Source organism: Anolis carolinensis, chromosome 6, assembly GCF_035594765.1.
Source record: "Anolis carolinensis isolate JA03-04 chromosome 6, rAnoCar3.1.pri, whole genome shotgun sequence".
In the NCBI taxonomy this organism is placed as follows: Eukaryota; Metazoa; Chordata; class Lepidosauria; order Squamata; family Dactyloidae; genus Anolis; species Anolis carolinensis.
In genome coordinates this window covers 112,861,077-112,879,413 of record NC_085846.1, presented here as the reverse complement: position 1 = coordinate 112,879,413, position 18,337 = coordinate 112,861,077, and the positions used below count along the sequence as shown (strand labels likewise).

General features: G+C 38.1%; 1 protein-coding gene across 1 annotated transcript; it reads left to right on the top strand.

The window, feature by feature from the left end:
- Positions 1–659: 659 nt before the first annotated feature.
- Positions 660–18,337, top strand: LOC100561963 (cryptochrome DASH). The gene is made up of 14 exons (XM_008112202.3): positions 660–787; positions 3,995–4,167; positions 5,078–5,171; positions 6,304–6,434; positions 6,872–7,020; positions 7,771–7,859; positions 9,011–9,084; positions 10,384–10,473; positions 12,002–12,081; positions 13,376–13,435; positions 13,638–13,795; positions 14,583–14,702; positions 16,107–16,283; positions 17,577–18,337. Exons 1-14 carry the CDS (start codon positions 719–721, stop codon positions 17,679–17,681), a joined length of 1,569 nt encoding a protein of 522 aa, XP_008110409.2. The 5' UTR covers positions 660–718; the 3' UTR covers positions 17,682–18,337.

Here is an 18,337-nt window from a genome sequence, read left to right as displayed (position 1 = left end):
TAATAATTAAATTTTATTATTAAATCATCATTATTAAAGTTAATATAAAAGCTAAATTCAAATACAGTAGAGTCTCACTTATCCAACATAAACGGGCCGGCAATATGTTGGATAATAAGGAGAGATTAAGGAGAAGCCTATTAAACATCAAATTAGGTTATGATTTTACAAATTAAGCACCAAAACATCATGTTATACAACAAATTTGACAGAAAAAGTAGTTCAATACGCAGTAATGCTATGTAGTAATGACTGTATTTACGAATTTAGCACCAAAATATCACGATGTATTGAAAACATTGACTACAAAAATGTGTTGGATAATCCAGAACGTTGGATAAGTGAGACTCTACTGTAATTAAAATGAAAGCTAAAAAGAAATGCTAATTAATACATTTATTAAATGTTATTATTAAATCATATTATTAAAATTAATATAAAATAGCCAATGTTTATGATTAATGTTTATTAAATAATAGTAATTAAAATGCATTCAACTGCTAATTAATATGTTTAATTATTATTACATGTTATTATTAAATCATTATTATTAAAATTAATATAATTTTAATATATGGCAGTTAAAAGTGGTGTCGAAGTGCATTAATTCTGCAATGTAGATGCATCAGGAGATGGCAAGCTCCTCCCTCCAGCTTCCTGCATCCTTCCTCAGTCCCCGCCTCTCTCTCTCTCTCTCTCTCTCTATCCGACTTCAGCCATGGCTTCTTCGCTCCCCAGGACAGCCCTCTGCTTACTAAGGAATGACCTGCGCTGCCACGATAATGAGGTGAGTCTTAATTAATGAAGCCCCCTCCTCTTCCTACATAGTTTTCCCAGGGAACTTTGCAAACTCTTTATGTAACTTTGGACCTTCGAGGCCCCGCCCCTTCTTCCCACGTGCAGCGTTGAAAGTGTTATCAAACGGGGTGGGCGGAGCTTTCGGCCTGCAGCCAGCCAATCAAAAGGCGGCGTCGGCTTTGAGCCCTGGGAAATGCAAATTAACCTTCCTCGTGGAAACTTTTTTTTTTTTTAAATAATCTTTATTGAAGTTTACATATACATCAGTTAAAACTACTAGATTGGGTATCCGGGAAAGGTAGAGGCACGGGTATAACTAGGGTTAGGGGATAATCTGGGGGGGGGGGGGGGGTACTAAAAGTTGGGAGTGGAGAAAGGGGTAGGAAGGAGGGCATGGGGTAAAAGGGGGAGGGGGAAGAAGGGGATGTTGGTCTTCCTTTATCTTCCGTATCGAATGTAGAAGTTATCTATTTATCATCTTTCTTTCTGTCATTATTGTGCTATATAATTTCTAAGCTTTCCCCAGTTTGTTTGTTTAATACTTTTTCCTCTGGATTCTCTTAATAGAAATGTTAATTCGTCCATTTCTTGTATTTCTATCAATTTCTGAAGCCACGCTTCTTTCGGTGGAATTTCTGCCAATTTCCAAAATTTGGCAAAGACTATTCTTGCTGCCGTAGAGCTATACATAAATAAAATGTCATCATTTTTGTCGAACTGTTCGTCTGAGTCTGTTATTCCCAGTAGATAGTATTCTGGTTTAATTGGGAATTTTTTCTTTAAGATATTTTGTGTCTCTTCGTGGATTATCTTCCAATATTTTTTGGTCATCTCACAAGACCACCAGGTATGATAGAACGAGCCTTCTTGTATCTTGCATTTCCAGCAGGAGTTGTTGTACGATTTGTACATCTGTCCAAGTTTTTTAGGGGTCATGTACCATCGATGGAATGTTTTAAGCCAGTTCTCTTTTATTTCTATTGCGTAGGTGTACTTTAATTTTTTGTTCCATATCCGTTCCCAGTCGGCTAGCATAATTGGATGTCCAATGTTTCTGGCCCAATTTATCATACAGTTTTTAATTGCTATCGTCTCCGTTGACCATTCTAGTAACGTGTTATAAATTGTAGAGATTACCTTCTTTTTTGATAGCATGATTCTATCCCACAAACCATTTGGGTCATTTCCTCGTGGAAACTTGAGCTGAGTTTGAAACTTGACCTGATGAATGCCTGCCTCTAGGAGAGAGACAACATGCAGGCACACAAACCAGAAATTTAAATTTAGCTTTTAATATTAATAATAATATTAATTAATGATTTAATAGAGAAAATTAATTATAAATAATTAAACGTATTGTTTAAATTTAGCCTTAATTTTAATAATAATAAAAATTAAAAGAATATATTATTATTTAAATTTAGCATTTATTTTAATTTTAATAATGATTTAAAGAACAATAATGAAACATATTAATTATTATTTAAATTTAGCTTTAATTTTAACCATAATAAAAATTAAAAGAACATATTATTATTTAAATTTAGTTTTTATTTTAATTTTAATTATGATTTAATAAACAATAATGAAACATATTATTTAAATTTAGCTTTAATTTTAATAATAATAAAATGATTTAATAATAAAAATTAATAACTATAATATTATTGTGTATACAGTAGAGTCTCACTTATCTAAGCCTCGCTTATCCAAGTTTCTGGATTATCCAAGCCATTTTTGTGGTTAATGTTTTCAATATATCGTGATATTTTGGTGCTAAATTTGTAAATACAGTAATTGCAACATAACATTACTGCGTATTGAACTGCTTTTTCTGTCAAATTTGTTGTAAAACATGATGTTTTGGTGCTTAATTTGTAAAATCATAATCTAATTTGATGTTTAATAGGCTTTTCCTTAATCCCTCCTTATTATCCAAGATATTCGCTTATCCAAGGTTCTGCCAGCCCGTTTAGCTTGGATAAGTGAGACTCTACTATATTATTTGAATTTAGATTTTCTTTTAATTTTCAAAATAATGATTTAATAATAACAATTAATAATAATTAAACATATTATTTGAGTTTATCTTTTATATTAGTTCTAATAATAAATGATTTAATAAAATTTAATAATTATTAAATGTAATTAGTATTTAAATTTGACTTTCATTATAATGATAATTATTATTTAATAAACAATAATAATTAAACTTATTAATCATTTTAATTTAGCTTTAATTTTAATTTTATTAATGATTTAGTAACAATCAATTAAAAGTATTAATTATAATTTAAATTTAGCTTTTATTTAAATTTTAATAATAATGATTTAATACCAATTTAACATATAATTAAAATTTAATTTTAATGATAACTATTTAATAACAATTATTACTAATTAATTAAACATATTTAAATTAGGTTTAATTTTAATAATGATTATTTAATAATGATTAATAATAATTAATTAAACATTATTATTATTATTATTATTATTATTATTATTATTATTATGTTTATTTATACCCTGCTTTTTTTCTCCATAAGCAGAATAATTGTATGCTTTAATATTTGGTCAATATCTTTCAGTATAAGTGTTTCAATGGTCTTATATTTTTATCTATTAGTTTTAACCATGTTGCACCCCACCTGGGGCCTGAGACCTGGGGTAAGACATAATAATAATAATAATAATAATAATAATAATAATTGTTACTTGTGGAAAAAAAGTATTTGTCTTTGTAATGAATCCTTAAAGCAGTGGTTTTCAACCTGTGGGTCTCCAGATGTTTTGGCCTTCAACTCCCAGAAATCCTAACAGCCGCTAAACTGGCTGGGATTTCTGGGAGTTGTAGGCCAAAACACCTGGGGAACCACAGATTGAAAACCACTGTCCTAAAGGCACCAGATGTGTCTGATCTTGGAAGATAAGCAGGGCCAATCTTGGTTGGGACTTGGATGGGAAACTTCCAGTTTAGTTGCAGTGAGCTCAATTTCAAAGCAGAGCCCCCTTTTGCCTAAGAATGCTCTCTGAAATTAATGGGACGTCACAAGCCGACAGCCATCTAGAAGAGGTTCCAGGTTGATGAGAGATGGGTCTGCTCTGGGTTTTAGTCTGAACTTTAAAAGATAACTTTAAATGATAACTCCTCATTATTCTTACTGCCGATTGGTGCTTTTTTCTGTCCTTGCAGGTCCTTCATTGGGCTCAAAGCCATGCAGACCGCATTGTTCCCCTCTACTGTTTCGACCCCCGGCACTATGCGCAGACGTATCACTACAATTTCCCCAAAACAGGGCCCTTTCGGCTCCGATTTCTGCTGGAAAGTGTGAAGGACCTCAGGGAGACACTGAAGAAGAAGGGCAGGTACGTGCCAATCCAGAAATGATGAAAACAGTGTTGAGTAAATCTATTGTTTATACAACTAATACCAGGAGGCAAGGAGCTATAGTCTGGAGAAGTAAGTTTTCCAAACTCTGGTTCTGAAGGGCATTTAGTTGTATTTTCCTTAAGGTTTTTGAGACACAAAGGTCCAAACCTGTCTAGAATCAGCAATGAATATGAATCTAGAATGAATATTTTGATAATACTTGACAAATAACTTCGGTGGCCGGAGGTTATGGTTATCTTTAATTGGTGCTTGCTGTAATTTTTCTAAAAAAATTATTTGATAGGTTAATTGGGTTTTTATATCGCGATATGATGTTTTAACTGATTGTGTATTGCATTCGGATGTATTTGTATGAATTTTATATGTTGTGCGCCACTTTGAATCCGACCCATGGGAGAAAAGCGGGATAGAAATGCATAAATAATAATAATTATAATTATAATAAGGAATACAGTTTCACATTACTGCCAGGGTTCAATGCTATTGAATCTTGGAAGTTCTAGTTTGGTGAGGCAACAGCCCTCTTTGGAAAAGAAGACTAAAGACCTTGTAAAACTACAACTTCCAAGATGATCCATGAATTGATCCATGGCACTATTTGGCAAAGGTCAACCATTGAGTTTCATAGCTTAGGAAAAACTAGAACTTAGATCTCTTCCACACAGCTGAATAAAATCCCACATTTCTTGCCTTGAGATGGAATATATGGCAGTGTGGACTCAGATAACCCAGTTCAAAGCAGATATTATGGGATTTTTTTGCCTTGATATTCTGGGATATAGGGCTGTATGGAAAGCCTCCTAGAGCTTACAAGCTCCCATCGAATACTCTCATCACTACGTCAAAGTTGTCGGTAATTTTTGCCACTTGTTTCCTCTTTTTCAGTAATTTGGTTGTGCGAAAAGGGAAGCCGGAAGATGTGGTGCGTGATTTGATCATCCAGCTGGGCTCCGTGGCTTCGGTCTCATTTCATGAAGAGGTAAGGTTTTAGGAAATTGTCAAGATAATAGCTCTATTACTTGCAGAGTCCTTTATGAGTGTGTCTATACCAGGCATGGGCCAACTTTGGCCCTCTAGGTGTTTTGGACTTCAGGTCCCACCATTCCTAACAGCCGATAGGCTGTTAGGAATGGTGGGACCTGAAGTCCAAAACACCTGGAGGGCCAAAGTTGGCCCATGCCTGGTCTATACTGTACAACAGATGCAGTTTGACACCACTTGAGCTGCCACGGAAGTTGTAGTTTGGTGCAGAAGGCTAGAGACCTTCCGGGATGCCATTGCACCGAGTTATTGTAATCAAAGCAGTATCAAACATCATTAATTACTCACCAAAAGAGATGAGAAATGTCTGATTTTCTACCAATATGACTGCTAATAGCCCCTTTAGCAGATGCAATGGCTGATGCAATCCAATGCAAGGAAGCCCAAAGCCAAGATCAGTTTTAGAAGGTTTTAATATTTACTCAAGCATTTACCTTTGCCATTTTAGCATATAAATGTTTTATACCATTTTATCTACCATATTCAATACTGTGTTTTAACCTTGTTCTTCACTGTGTTTCTTAATATCTAATTGTATACATTTCTATGCTATTCTGATGCTTGTACATTTTCTGTTGCTGGTCATTGATTGTAATAAATAAATATATAGACTAGCAAAAAAAGCCAAGATCTAGCTCTACCAAGTTCACTTATATTATCACCAACTGGACTCAGATTAATTTCATGTTTAAGATCTTTATTTTGTTTGAATGGCATAAAATGACAATTTCTAAGTAGGTAGGAGCCCCCAGTGGCGCAATGTATTAAACCCTTGTGCCGGCAGGACTGCTGACTGAAAGGTCACTGGTTCAAATCTGGGGAGCAGGGTGAGCTCCCGTCTGTCAGCTCCAGCTTCACATGTGGAGACATGAGAGAAGCCTCCCACAGGATGGTAAAAGATCAAACATCCAGGCATCCCCTGGGCAACATCCTTGCAGACGACCAATTCTCCTACACCAGAAGCAACGTGCAATTTCTCAAGTTGCTTCTGGCATAAAAACAAACAAACAAACAAACAATTGCTAGGTAGGATAAATTCATTCTTATCTCCTGCTTTCTATCTTGTTCAGGCTACAAAAGAAGAGCTCGATGTGGAGAAGGCTCTCATCCGGGTTTGCACTGAGCATGGAGTGGAGGTCCAGACCTTCTGGGGATCGACCCTTTATCACCGGCAGGACCTTCCTTTCAAGCACATTTCCCAGTGAGTCCCCTACTTCAAATACATAGGAGAAGAATTAACCAAATTCTTGCTTCAGCTGTCATGGATGGACTGCTGAGAGAAATATAAACATTAGCCAGGATGATAGGAACAATTGTCCCAATATATCTGGAGTTCCCCAACTGGAGGATATAATTCAGGCTTTGGAGACCTTTTGGGGAACCTTCTGGAAAAGCATGAAAAACAAAACTCCACCACCATCACGAATTGTTCATACACACAACTATAGTGCTGTCATTCCACTTTAACTGTAATGGCTATATTTTACAGAATTGTGGGCTTTTTAGTTTGGTGAAGCACTAGCACTGTCTGGGGTAAGATTTAATAACAAGTTCTTCATTCCTACCAATTTGGGACATGCAGGCTAGTTCGTAGAGGAATACCCGATATCCTTCTTAACCTGCCCATCATCCCCACAGGTTGCCAGATGTCTATACACAGTTCCGCAAGGCTGTGGAGTCGCAGGCGAGAGTCCGACCCGTTTTGAAGATGGAGGGTCAGATGAAGTCATTGCCTCCGGAGATCGAAGAAGGCAACATTCCTTCCCTGGAAGATTTTGGAATGACAGGTTGGAATCGATCAGTTTCCTGATCAATTTCTCATTTTCAAACTTCTGTTTCTGGTTTGAAAGTGTTATTTTCAATTTAACTGTGCTGTAATCACTTTGAAAGTAGTTGTTCTACTCCAGAAACCTTGTTTTTGTCCCTGCCACAAACTATGTTGAATTGGTTGAGACTCTAAAGAGACTCATTGAAAAACTCGAGCAGAATGTGCTGCAGAATGTCCCACAAAAACAAAATTTTTGCAGTTTAATAAACTTTTTCCATGTTTTTAGGATAGAACCAATTAGGAAATGACATTTGTAACTCAGGAACAAAAATCATGTTACAAATTTTGGTTGTTTTTTTTGGGGGGGGGGGGCTGTATGGCCAATGTTCCAGCAGCATTCTCTCCTGTCGTTTCGCCTGCATCTGTGGCTGGCATCTTCAAAGGTTCTGTTGACAGTGAGGCAAGTGGAGTGTATATATAACTGTGGAATAATGTCTAGAGTGGGGGAAAGAACCCTTGTCTGTTTAAATCAAGTGTGAATGTTGCAATTAGCAAGCTTGAAAAGCAATGAGTAGCCATGAAGTTTCCAAAGTCAATCAGTGAAGGTATCTGCATAGAGGTAGCTTCTCCAAAGAAGAATTCTGCTCTCCCAATAAATTTTTCTTTTCATAATGAATCAGACCTGAAGCCATTCTATTTGCTGTATGTGCATACTCCTAGTCAAACTGTGTTTGTACATTTGACTGAATCCTAATCTTTTCCTTGGCAGAACCACTCCGTGATCCACGCTCTGCCTTTCTCTGCAGCGGAGGGGAAACACAGGCCTTAATGAGATTGCAACATTATTTCTGGGAGACAGTAAGGAAGCATGCAACCTTTTGGTTTGGGGAGCGGAAATACGAACATGGCAATAGAGCCCTTGCTTTGATCTTAGGAGGTGTTGCCAAATTCATTCCACAGCTGTTGTGGTTGTTAAGGGTCTGGAACTCAACCTCATCTTCTGGCCACTTTAAGTTAGGGTTTTCTTAGCAGGATTTATCCAGAGAAAATTGACCATTGCCATCTTCTTCTAAAACTGAGGGTTTCACTTGCTCAAGGTGGGCTTCCGTGGCTGAAAAGAGATTTGAATCCAGGTCCCCAATAATCTAGTGCTCTAACCACTGGACAATGCTGTCTCAGCCCTCTAGTACTCAATCCCTAGTGGCCTGAATAAAGGCACGGCACACATAAGAAGTTGCCTTTTAATATGTTAGGTTGGGAGCAAAGAGACTGGAAACTTTGCTTAAGCAAATGCCACACAGGCTGCAGCTATGAATCAATTCAGTCTATTTGTTTATTCAAGGGAGCATCTTCTGATCACTGACATAAATCTCTCTGTGTCTGTTTAAATAAATATATTGCATTCAATATAAATACGTAAATATTACTTGTCTTGCTTTCAATATAAATATGTAAACACGTCTAAAGATTTGCACAACCACATAAGTAAATATTAGCTGAGCATTTGTTGACCGAATGAAAACATTGATGTATGCTGATTGAAACACTGTATACACTGGCCTGGCTACAATATACAAACAATGCAATGCTTTCTTTGTAGCATTTATGGTTGTGGAATTCATAATTCCCATTGGTGGTCAATAGGTGGCTCTCTATTCTATGTTATAGAATCTTATAACATTCAGTTTGCCAAATCTTCAGTATGGTTGAGTCTCCCTTATTCCGAAATTTGAAATGCTCCAAAAACTTAAAACATTTGTTGCCAGACTTTCACTTCTGTCTCTGGGGAAAGGGGACTAGCCACATATCTGGTAGCCACTAAGTTTTGCTTCAAGGAGCTCATCCCTCATTTATTATGTATATGGAAATACAGATATTCCAAAATATCTGTATCCAAACCATTTTGGATAATGGAGACTCTTTTTGTATTATTTCCTTTGGGGAAAAAAGACTGCTGGTGTTGTTTCTCTTAAAACACATAAATATGCTCTTTTTTTATATTTGTACAGAATCTAGTTGCGTCTTACAAGGAGACACGGAATGGATTAATAGGACTGGATTATTCAACCAAGTTTGCACCATGGTAAATGTCTTGCACTCAGTGACTTGGCTTGAATATTGGGTTTCCCTGTCCACGCTTCTCAGAAGACATCCTTCAAAAGTCATTTCAAAGTGGCTTTGGTCAAAGAACAGCCTATCCACATCAACCTCAGTGACATATCAAAATATTGAGAATTGCGATTTTTCATAACAAAATATCTCAGTATGATATTATGGCAAAGAAACATTGGTTGTTTTTTAAGTATCTGGTTTAAATTAAGATGGGATTTGGTCAACAGAAAAAGTAAGGTAGGGATTGTAATGACAAAGACAAGTATCCACTGTTACAGTAATACAGAAATGGTTTTAGATGTCATTAAACCTATATTTAGTTCAATGCATCAATATGAATACAGATACAAAAAGCATTGCTATACAATCAAAGGACTGTTACAGTCACAGTAAAAATAATATTTTTCTCTTGAAAGAAGAATGGACTCCTCTTCTCATGAACAATAATTGTTCTTTAGTTCTTTAATTGTTCCAGATGTACAAATTGACTCCTCTTCTTATATTTAATAATTGTTCTTATTTCTTTACTATGGATAGTAGACTCCAAAACCACAACCGGTTCCAACTCAAAAGAGTTTTCATTAGGTGGATTGTAGTCTATTCTTTAAGTTGTTTTTCTGAGTTTTTTGATATGGATCCTATAGAGAATATATATAGTGGCTAAAGGTTATTTACAATACACATAGTTACATGAGATATACAAGATACATAACAAAGATAATGTAAAAGTATGTTTTCCTCCTACAGTAGAGTCTCACTTATCCAAGCTAAACGGGCCGGCAGAAGCTTGGATAAGCGAATATCTTGGATAATAAGGAGGGATTAAGGAAAAGCCTATTAAACATCAAATTAGGTTATGATTTTACAAATTAAGCACCAAAACTTCATGTTATACAACAAATTTGAGAGAAAAAGTAATTCAGTACGCAGTAATGTTATGTTGTAATTACTGTATTTATGACTTTAGCACCAAAATATCATGATATATTGAAAACATTGACTATAAAAATGGCTTGGATTATCCAGAGGCTTGGATAAGCGAGGCTTGGATAAGTGAGACTCTACTGTATTTTCTTTCTAATTATGGGGAGAAAGGGATTTAAGTTTAGATAGGCTCAAATTGGTCTCACACTTTTGCCTTTCTACCCACTGGAATTTGGCTTTGGAAAACTTCGTTGAAATTGGTTTGGATTTGGTCCTTGGGTGAAGCAGGTTTACCACCTTTGACATAAGACACATCTTGATAACATTTTTGTTTTTGTTTTTCCAGGTTGGCTCTGGGCTGCATCTCACCGCGATATATTTACGACCAGATTCAGAAATATGAAAAAGAGAGGACAGCAAACCAGAGCACCTATTGGTAGGATATGCTCTCCAGCAGGCATGGGCAAACTTGGAACCTCCAGGTGTTTTGGACTTCAACACCCATGATTCCTAACAGCCTCAGGCCCTTTCCTTTACCCCCTCAGCCGCTTAAGCGGCTGAGGGGGAAAAGGAAAGGGCCTGAGGCTGTTAGGAATGGTGGGTGTTGAAGTCCAAAACACCTGGAGGGCTCAAGTTTGCCCATGCCTTCTCTACAGGGATAACCCTGAAAATACGAACCTGCTGGGTAGAACATGGGAGAAAAAGATGAATTCTTGTACATTCTTTACTCATTCATATCTGCTTACATTACCAAACACATTCCCTTTCCCACCGCTGTGACATTGCAACGCTTACTCAGATTCAATTGGCTTTGTTGCAAAAATCTGTTGGCTGACTTTCTCTGATGTCATGGAATTACTAAAATTCTGATTGGTGGGAGCAGAGGAGAATCTATTGACAAGAGAAAACTGACCATTGCAGGTTCTATAAAAGAGCTGAAATTCAGGAAAATATTGATGTTTCCAACCATTTTCAGTTGGCTCTGTAATTATTGATTTGCATCCATGAATTCCACCATCCACACCTTGAATATCTCTTTCTGTCAGTTCCTAAAAGCAAGCCTTGGTCTTTCTGTTTTATACGATGAATAACATTTTACAAGGCATTATATAGATAAGTGGATTTCATCATTTGGTGGCTTACTTATCAGTGGACGGTTGAATGTATTGTGGTTTTCAGTCTGAATTTTAAAGGAAATTTCCAAGATGCTGGAAACCTTCCTCCCCAGATAGGTTTCTACACAGGCATGGGCAAATTTCATCTCTCCAGTGTTTTGGACTTCAACTCCCACAATTCCTAACAGCCAGCAGGAAGTCCAAAACACCTGGAGGGCCAAAGTTTGCCCGTGCCTGGTTTAGCAGCTTGCCTGGTTCCTTTAAATTTTGGACTACAGCCCAGAGCAGATTTATCAATTTGCTAACATGGTACTGCTATTGCGTAGCAGTTTAGGACAAAGTATTTAGACCAGGCACGGGCAAACTTTGGCCCTCCAGGTGTTTTGGATTTCAACTCCCACAATTCCTAACAGCCAGCAGTTGGAGTCCAAAACACCTGGAGGGCCAAAGTTTGCCCATGTCTGATTTAGATTGTATTTAGACTTACAGTTGGCTTCTCTCTTTGCATAACACCAGCTGGTTTTGAGTCGGGCACTGCGGTTGCAGTTCCCATTCACTTCCATTGTTGACTAGGGTTGATGGAAGATTCAATACAAACAAATCCCAAAAGCCACGTGTTGCCCATCTTTTTTTTAATTGAGCTGCTGCCTTTTTGGTGGGGCCACTCCCTTGGGCTTTTGCAACGTTCATAGCAATTATTTATTTCCATTGAGATATTTTTATCTTATGGGTTTTGCAAAATGGGTCATGTCCGTTCCTAGATCTCTGAGGGATCTGATATGTTTGGAGAGCTTTCTTTATTTTATTTTTTTACAACAGAAATTGTGTATCTGTCTCTGTCTCCTCCAGGGTGCTGTTTGAACTGGCATGGAGGGATTACTTCCGATTTGTGGCCCTGAAATACGGCAGAAAGATTTTCTTTCCGAGAGGTGAGTCACCAAAATGTGGCCATTCATGGGGTGCTTTCATCAGTAAGGTAGCTAAAATTATTTTCATCTCCTAGACCAGGCTTAAGCGGCTGAGTGGGAAAAGGAAAGGGCCTGAGGCGGTTAGGAATGGTGGGAGTTGGAGTCCAAAACACCTGGAGGACCAACGTTTCACCATGCATGTCCTAGACAGACTGCAAAGGAGGAATGGACAAGGTTAATTTTCATACATTGCAGCCTAAAGGTGGTTTGTTGATGCTGAAACTGGAAAGAACATATTTCAAAATGTTCTTCATATCTCAGATACATTGACAGTCAGTCTTTTGAGTATCAGATTAGGGATCTGAGTGACCGGATTTCAAATCATTGACCAGCTATGGAAACACATTGGGCGATCTTTGGGCAAGTCACACTCAGCCTTAGAGGAAGGCAATGGCAAGCCCACTTTGAAGAAACCTTGCCAAGAAAACCATATGAAAGGATTGTCAGTAAGTCACAGTTGACATGAGGCATAATAAGGACAAAGCTTGTGCCTGTCATTTCAGTTTGTTAAGTAGATTATGGCATCAGAATTGGAAAGGGATGTCAAGAAGTGATTAAACTGAGACAAGTTACCTCCATCAGTCTCAATCCCTTTCCTGACAAATCTGGCATCGGCTCAGATCACACAGGGACAAAGTTCAGACTTCTCAGTTTTCAGCTGTAAACAGCGGCTTAAACTTTATTGCAGATATATACATCTTATATTCACAGAATGCCGGATGTCTGACTTCTTCAAAGATCACATGAGAAGTATACTCACACATTCCATTCTTATCTTAAACATGAGGTATATCCTGTCACAGATCGGAACCTCCAACTGCTACGCTCTAGCAATGCATACCCACTCTATGCATTTAACCATTGCACTACTGGATTACAAACACACACACCAATAGCCAGCTTTAAACTCTAAGTACAGTTTCATACTACATCAAAACAACTTCATCAACAAGGGACGCATGGATCAATGAGTCCAACCCCCTGCTCAATGCAGGATCTTCAGCTAAAGCATCCCCAATGGGAATCTATCCAGCCTCTTTCCAAAGATATCTGAAAAAGGAGACCCCAACAATTCTATGGGCAATCAATCCCATTACTGAACAGCTCTTGCCATCAATGAACGAAATCTACCCTCCTGCAACTTCAAACCATTAGACCTAGTAATACCCTTAATCTTCACCATCTGATGCTTCTCATTAACATTCAATTTCTTGTCCTCCCATTTTCTCTTCTGTTGCCCCACTCCCTCCCACAGGGCTTCAAGATAAAGACATTTCCTGGAAGAAAGACCCCAAACTCTTTGATGCTTGGAAAGGTCAGTAAATGTAGGCTGTGGCCCGCACAGTGGGAACAGAAAAGCATCTTTCCTATATCTCTATTGGCCTGAAAACAGCCATCCCAACCATGAAGATGTGTTGGGCTACCAACTCTGTCATGAGGATGATGGGAGTTGTAGGTAGGGACCTAAGAATGAGTGAATGTATAGGTAATTTTTTAATGACTTCTTCCCTTCACAGAAGGAAGAACTGGTGTTCCCTTTGTCGATGCCAACATGCGTGAGCTGGCCACGACGGGCTTCATGTCAAACCGAGGGCGCCAGAATGTGGCCAGCTTCTTGACCAAGGATTTGGGGCTGGACTGGAGGATGGGAGCCGAGTGGTTTGAATCTTTATTGGTACTAATTGAAGGGCTTGATTGCTCTCTTCAGGGTGCCTTTATATTCTGGTCTTTTAGAGTCAAATCTCTAAGGTGGAGGGTACGGAAATCACAATCAGGGGACCTTGTATGAACCCTACAAATAGTGTTTTTGTTGCACCAGATTTGCCAGGATACCTGTTATTTCTTGGGTGCAGAAAACTGCATGAATTGTTTCTTGGCAATCCATCTTTTTAAATAGCTTACAGCCAACCCTTGCATTGTTTACACATAAAAGTTTAGCACCAGAAAGGGAGCTTTGGCCACTTTTGAGTTTTTGTGCTCCCAGGGCAGAAACCATGGAATATGACTTGGGGGTTGTAGTTTGGTAAGTCTCTAGCACTCTTTGGCAGACAAGGCGAAAGCTCTTGCAAAACTACAATCCCCAGAATTTCATAGACTTGAGCTATGGCAGTTAAAGTGGTGCTAAACTGCATTAATTCTTCAGTGTAGATGTGCCCCTAGTAAAATTATCCAGACTTGGTCTAAGGGATGCATTTCACCAGGACTAATTGCCCTTTTGTCACCTTCCCTTTCTGTTTTGGGAATCAGGTGGCTTTAAATTGCTTTCAGATTTTTGTAAGTGCTTGATCATGTGTTATTCACATAGCTTATTAGTACCCATATGTCTAAACCAAGGATATCTCATGAGACAACTGGACTCATTGGAAAACACAGCAAAAGAATCAGGAGAATGGAAAGCGAATTCTGCTAAATATCTGATCCAGCATTTTTTAATAATGGTGTGTCTGTTTCCTTCCTCCAAGGTGGATTACGATGTTTGCAGCAACTACGGCAACTGGCTTTACAGCGCCGGCATTGGCAACGACCCCAGGGAAAACAGGAAATTTAACATGATTAAGCAAGCCTTGGATTACGATGGCAATGTAGGTTCTCACCAATAAATATTAATACCTAAAGCAACGTATTGAGCTTTTTCCTGCTTCTTTGGTTATATTGCTACAGTCTCAGCCCTGATGGATTTACATATAATGAATTATTTTAAAGTTCACTTAAAAGGATTGGGCCCCTCTTGTCTGGAGTTACAAAATCCAAAATATGCCAAAATCCACAAATGTGATAGTGACATCTTTGTTTCTTGGTAGTTCAGTATACGCAAAACCTTTCATGCAGAAAATTATTTAAAATATTGAATAAAATGACCTTCAGGATATGTATGTATACAAGGTGTATACAAAACATAATTGAATTCCATGTTTACTCATCTCTCTGATAATGCATTATATAAGTACAGTAGAGTCTCACTTATCCAAGACTCACTTATCCAAGCCTCTGGATAATCCAAGCCATTTCTGTAGTCAATGTTTTCAATATATTGTGATATTTTGGTGCTAAATTCGTAAATACAGTAATTACAACATAACATTACTGAGTATTGAACTACTTTTTCTGTCAAATTTGTTATATAACATGACGTTTTGGTGCTTAATTTGGAAAATCATAACCTAATTTGATGTTTAATAGGCTTTTCCTTAATCCCTCCTTATTATCCAAGATATTCGCTTATCCAAGCTTCTGCTGGCCTGTTTAGCTTGGATAAGTGAGACTCTACTGTATATATAAATACAAGTATTTCAATATCTTTAAAAATCTGAAATTACTTCTGGTCTTTGGAAAACTCAACCTGTATTTCAATGAATGTATGCCTTCAATTATACATTGCATTTGATTGTAGAGTTGATTGCTTTGTGTCATTTTGTTGAGGGATAGAAAAATTGGATAGAAATCTGATAACAGTTGAATCATACACAAAATATCGCTGTTGCATCCAAAACTCTAAAAAGTTTCACAAGCCAGCAACAACTTTGCCAATTCTGGACTGTATAATATTCTAATTATTATGAAGAAATTCATTTGAGTAATGTTTACTGTTACACAATATTCCCGGGTTATAAATGTCATTTCCTAATTGGTTCTATCAGGAAAACATAGAAAATGTTTATCAAACTGCAAAAACCTTGTTTTTGTGGGATTGCCCATAGCATATTTTGCTGTAGTTTTTCAATGACTATCTCAACCAATTCAACATAGTTTGTGGCAGGCACAAAAACCAAGTTTCTGGAGCATAACAACTAATTTCAGAACCAAGGGTCGCGCCATTAAACAGGAAATAATACTTTCATACCAGGAACAGAAGTTTTCAAATTTTGTTACATAGTGTTATCTAGATTTTTTCATTATGCTGAGGAACATATCCACTTTGGATAATGGGATCATACTATATGTGCTATTTGGAACTAAATGTTGCTGGTACTCTTTTGCCATTGCAGGGAGATTATGCCAGGCTCTGGGTTCCGGAATTGCAGTGCATCAGAGGAGGAGACGTACACACTCCGTGGGCTTTAAGCAATGGGGCTCTTTCACAGGCTGGCGTCAGCCTTGGCAGCAGCTACCCTGTGCCCATCATCAAGGCTCCAGAATGGGGCAGGCACATCAACCAGAAGCCGGTAAGTATGGTGCAGAACCTGCAGTGCCTAGGCAATAAGTGCAAGCCACAAAGTTGCTTTGTAGGTGCATCTACATTAGATCTGGGCAAACTTCAGGTGTTTTGGACTTCAACTCTCTCGATTCCTAACAGGCGGAAATGAGGAGGTTGAAGACAAAAACACCTGTGTTACGGGTTGATGATGATAAATGGAAGCTCTTACGTGTGCCCACGATCCAGAGTCACCCGCAGAACAATAACATGCCACTCAGGTTTGCAGAACAAAAACACAGGATCTTGATTTATTTTTTTTTCATGTCAGGAGCAACTTGAGTCGCTTCTGGAGTGAGAGAATTGGCCGTCTGCAAGGACGTTGCCCAGGGGACGCCCTGATTTTTTTTGTTTTGATGTTTTTACCATCCTTGTGGGAGGCTTCTCTCATGTCCCCGCATGGAGCTAGAGCTGACAGAAGGAGCTCATCCGCACTCTCCCCGGGTGGGATTTGAACCTGGCAGCTTTCAGGTCAGCAACCCAACCTTCAAGTCACTTAGTCCACTATGCCACCTTTACTGATTGCAAGAGATCAAAAACAGTAGTATTTACAATGGTCCTCTAATCACTTACAGAAGTCCACAGTCATAAATAGTCCTTTCTCAGTCCACAAATCTGCTTCAGAGAAGAATACAGTCCTGGTTCTTCTCCCTCCTTTCTCAGCAGCAAACAGTCCTCAAAATAGCAAGGCCTCTCTGAGTACACACTGCTCTCTAGCAGTACTCAGCCAGCACTGAAAAACTTGTCCAAACTGGTTCTGCAGCAGCAGAACAGAAACAGTACCACACCAATCCCCAGATCTTTTCAGACTCAGCCAATCAGCTTCATTGACTTCATTTTCCAGTTAACACACACACATGCAAACCATGACAACTTGGAGGGCTGAAGTTTGCCCAGGCCTGATCTACATTGTAGAGTTTGGATTCACTTTAACTGCCATGGCTCAATGCTATGGATTTCTGGGATTTATAGTTCAGTGAGGCACCAGCATTCTTTGACAGAGAAGGCTAAAGACCATGTAAAACGACAACACAAATCCATAGCCTTGAGCCCTGGTAGTTAAAGTGGTACCAAACTGCATTACTTCTACAGTATAGATTCTCTGTCTGTTACATGCCACTGCTGGGAAAGCTGGAAATATTATACCAAATGCCAGCATATGGATGAAGTGAAAGGCTGAATGTCTTCTAATCCCAGTCTATTTTGCTTCTGCATGAAATAATGGTTTACTCTTGTCTTTTCTCTCTTTTTAAATTTGTGGCAGAGCAACCAAGGTCCGAAGGGGAGAAAGGGCCCTTCACACACCCCAAAGCAACACAAAAATAGAGGAGTGGATTTTTATTTCTCTCACAAGAAGGATTTATCCTGAATGGGATGGCTATGGCGTTGTTGTGTTGGACCTCTGGATCTTTGAAGGCTCTGATTTGACAAACCAAAGAGTTCACTGTATCCAGATTTGGAGGAGCATTTAAATTAATGGTGGGAATTGTATGTCCCATGTGCTGTTTGCATCCATGAAAGACCTTTGCATAATCCTGTAAAGCCCTCTATTACACAAAAATTACTTTTAAAAATCCCCACAAAAATGATTCTGTAGCCTGCAGATGGAGTAACACTCCAACAAAACAGGGTGCAATTATTACATGTACAGTGTTTTCACTTTCAAACCTATTGTTAAGAAATTAAGGGTGCATAAACTCACTGTCAATGCTATGGCTTAATGCTATGGAATGATGGGAATTGTAGTTTTAAAAAGCCTTCTCTGCCAAAGCGTGCTGTGGCCTCACCAAACTACAAATCTCAGGATTCCAAACCATTGTGGCATGGCAGTTAAAGTGATGTAAAAATCATTAATTCTCTGGTGGAGATGCACTCCCAATAGTGACCTCCTTGTCATTTCTTATTTTGCCAGAAATTGCTTGTGATTGCAGCCCCATTCCTAAACAACTCCAGGATCTAAGAAAGCAATTTTGCCATATTTACGTATTTTCATCCTTAATATTATAGAACTTTTGCAATAAAATG

What these genes read in the sequence shown, in the direction of transcription:
- LOC100561963 (XM_008112202.3), top strand. Translation starts at nt 719, where the DNA reads ATGGCTTCTTCGCTCCCCAGGACAGCCCTCTGCTTACTAAGGAATGAC. An exon ending in TGCGCTGCCACGATAATGAG is followed by an intron (nt 788 to 3,994) that starts GTGAGTCTTAAT and finishes CTGTCCTTGCAG; the next exon opens with GTCCTTCATTGGGCTCAAAG. An exon ending in CGGTCTCATTTCATGAAGAG is followed by an intron (nt 5,172 to 6,303) that starts GTAAGGTTTTAG and finishes TATCTTGTTCAG; the next exon opens with GCTACAAAAGAAGAGCTCGA.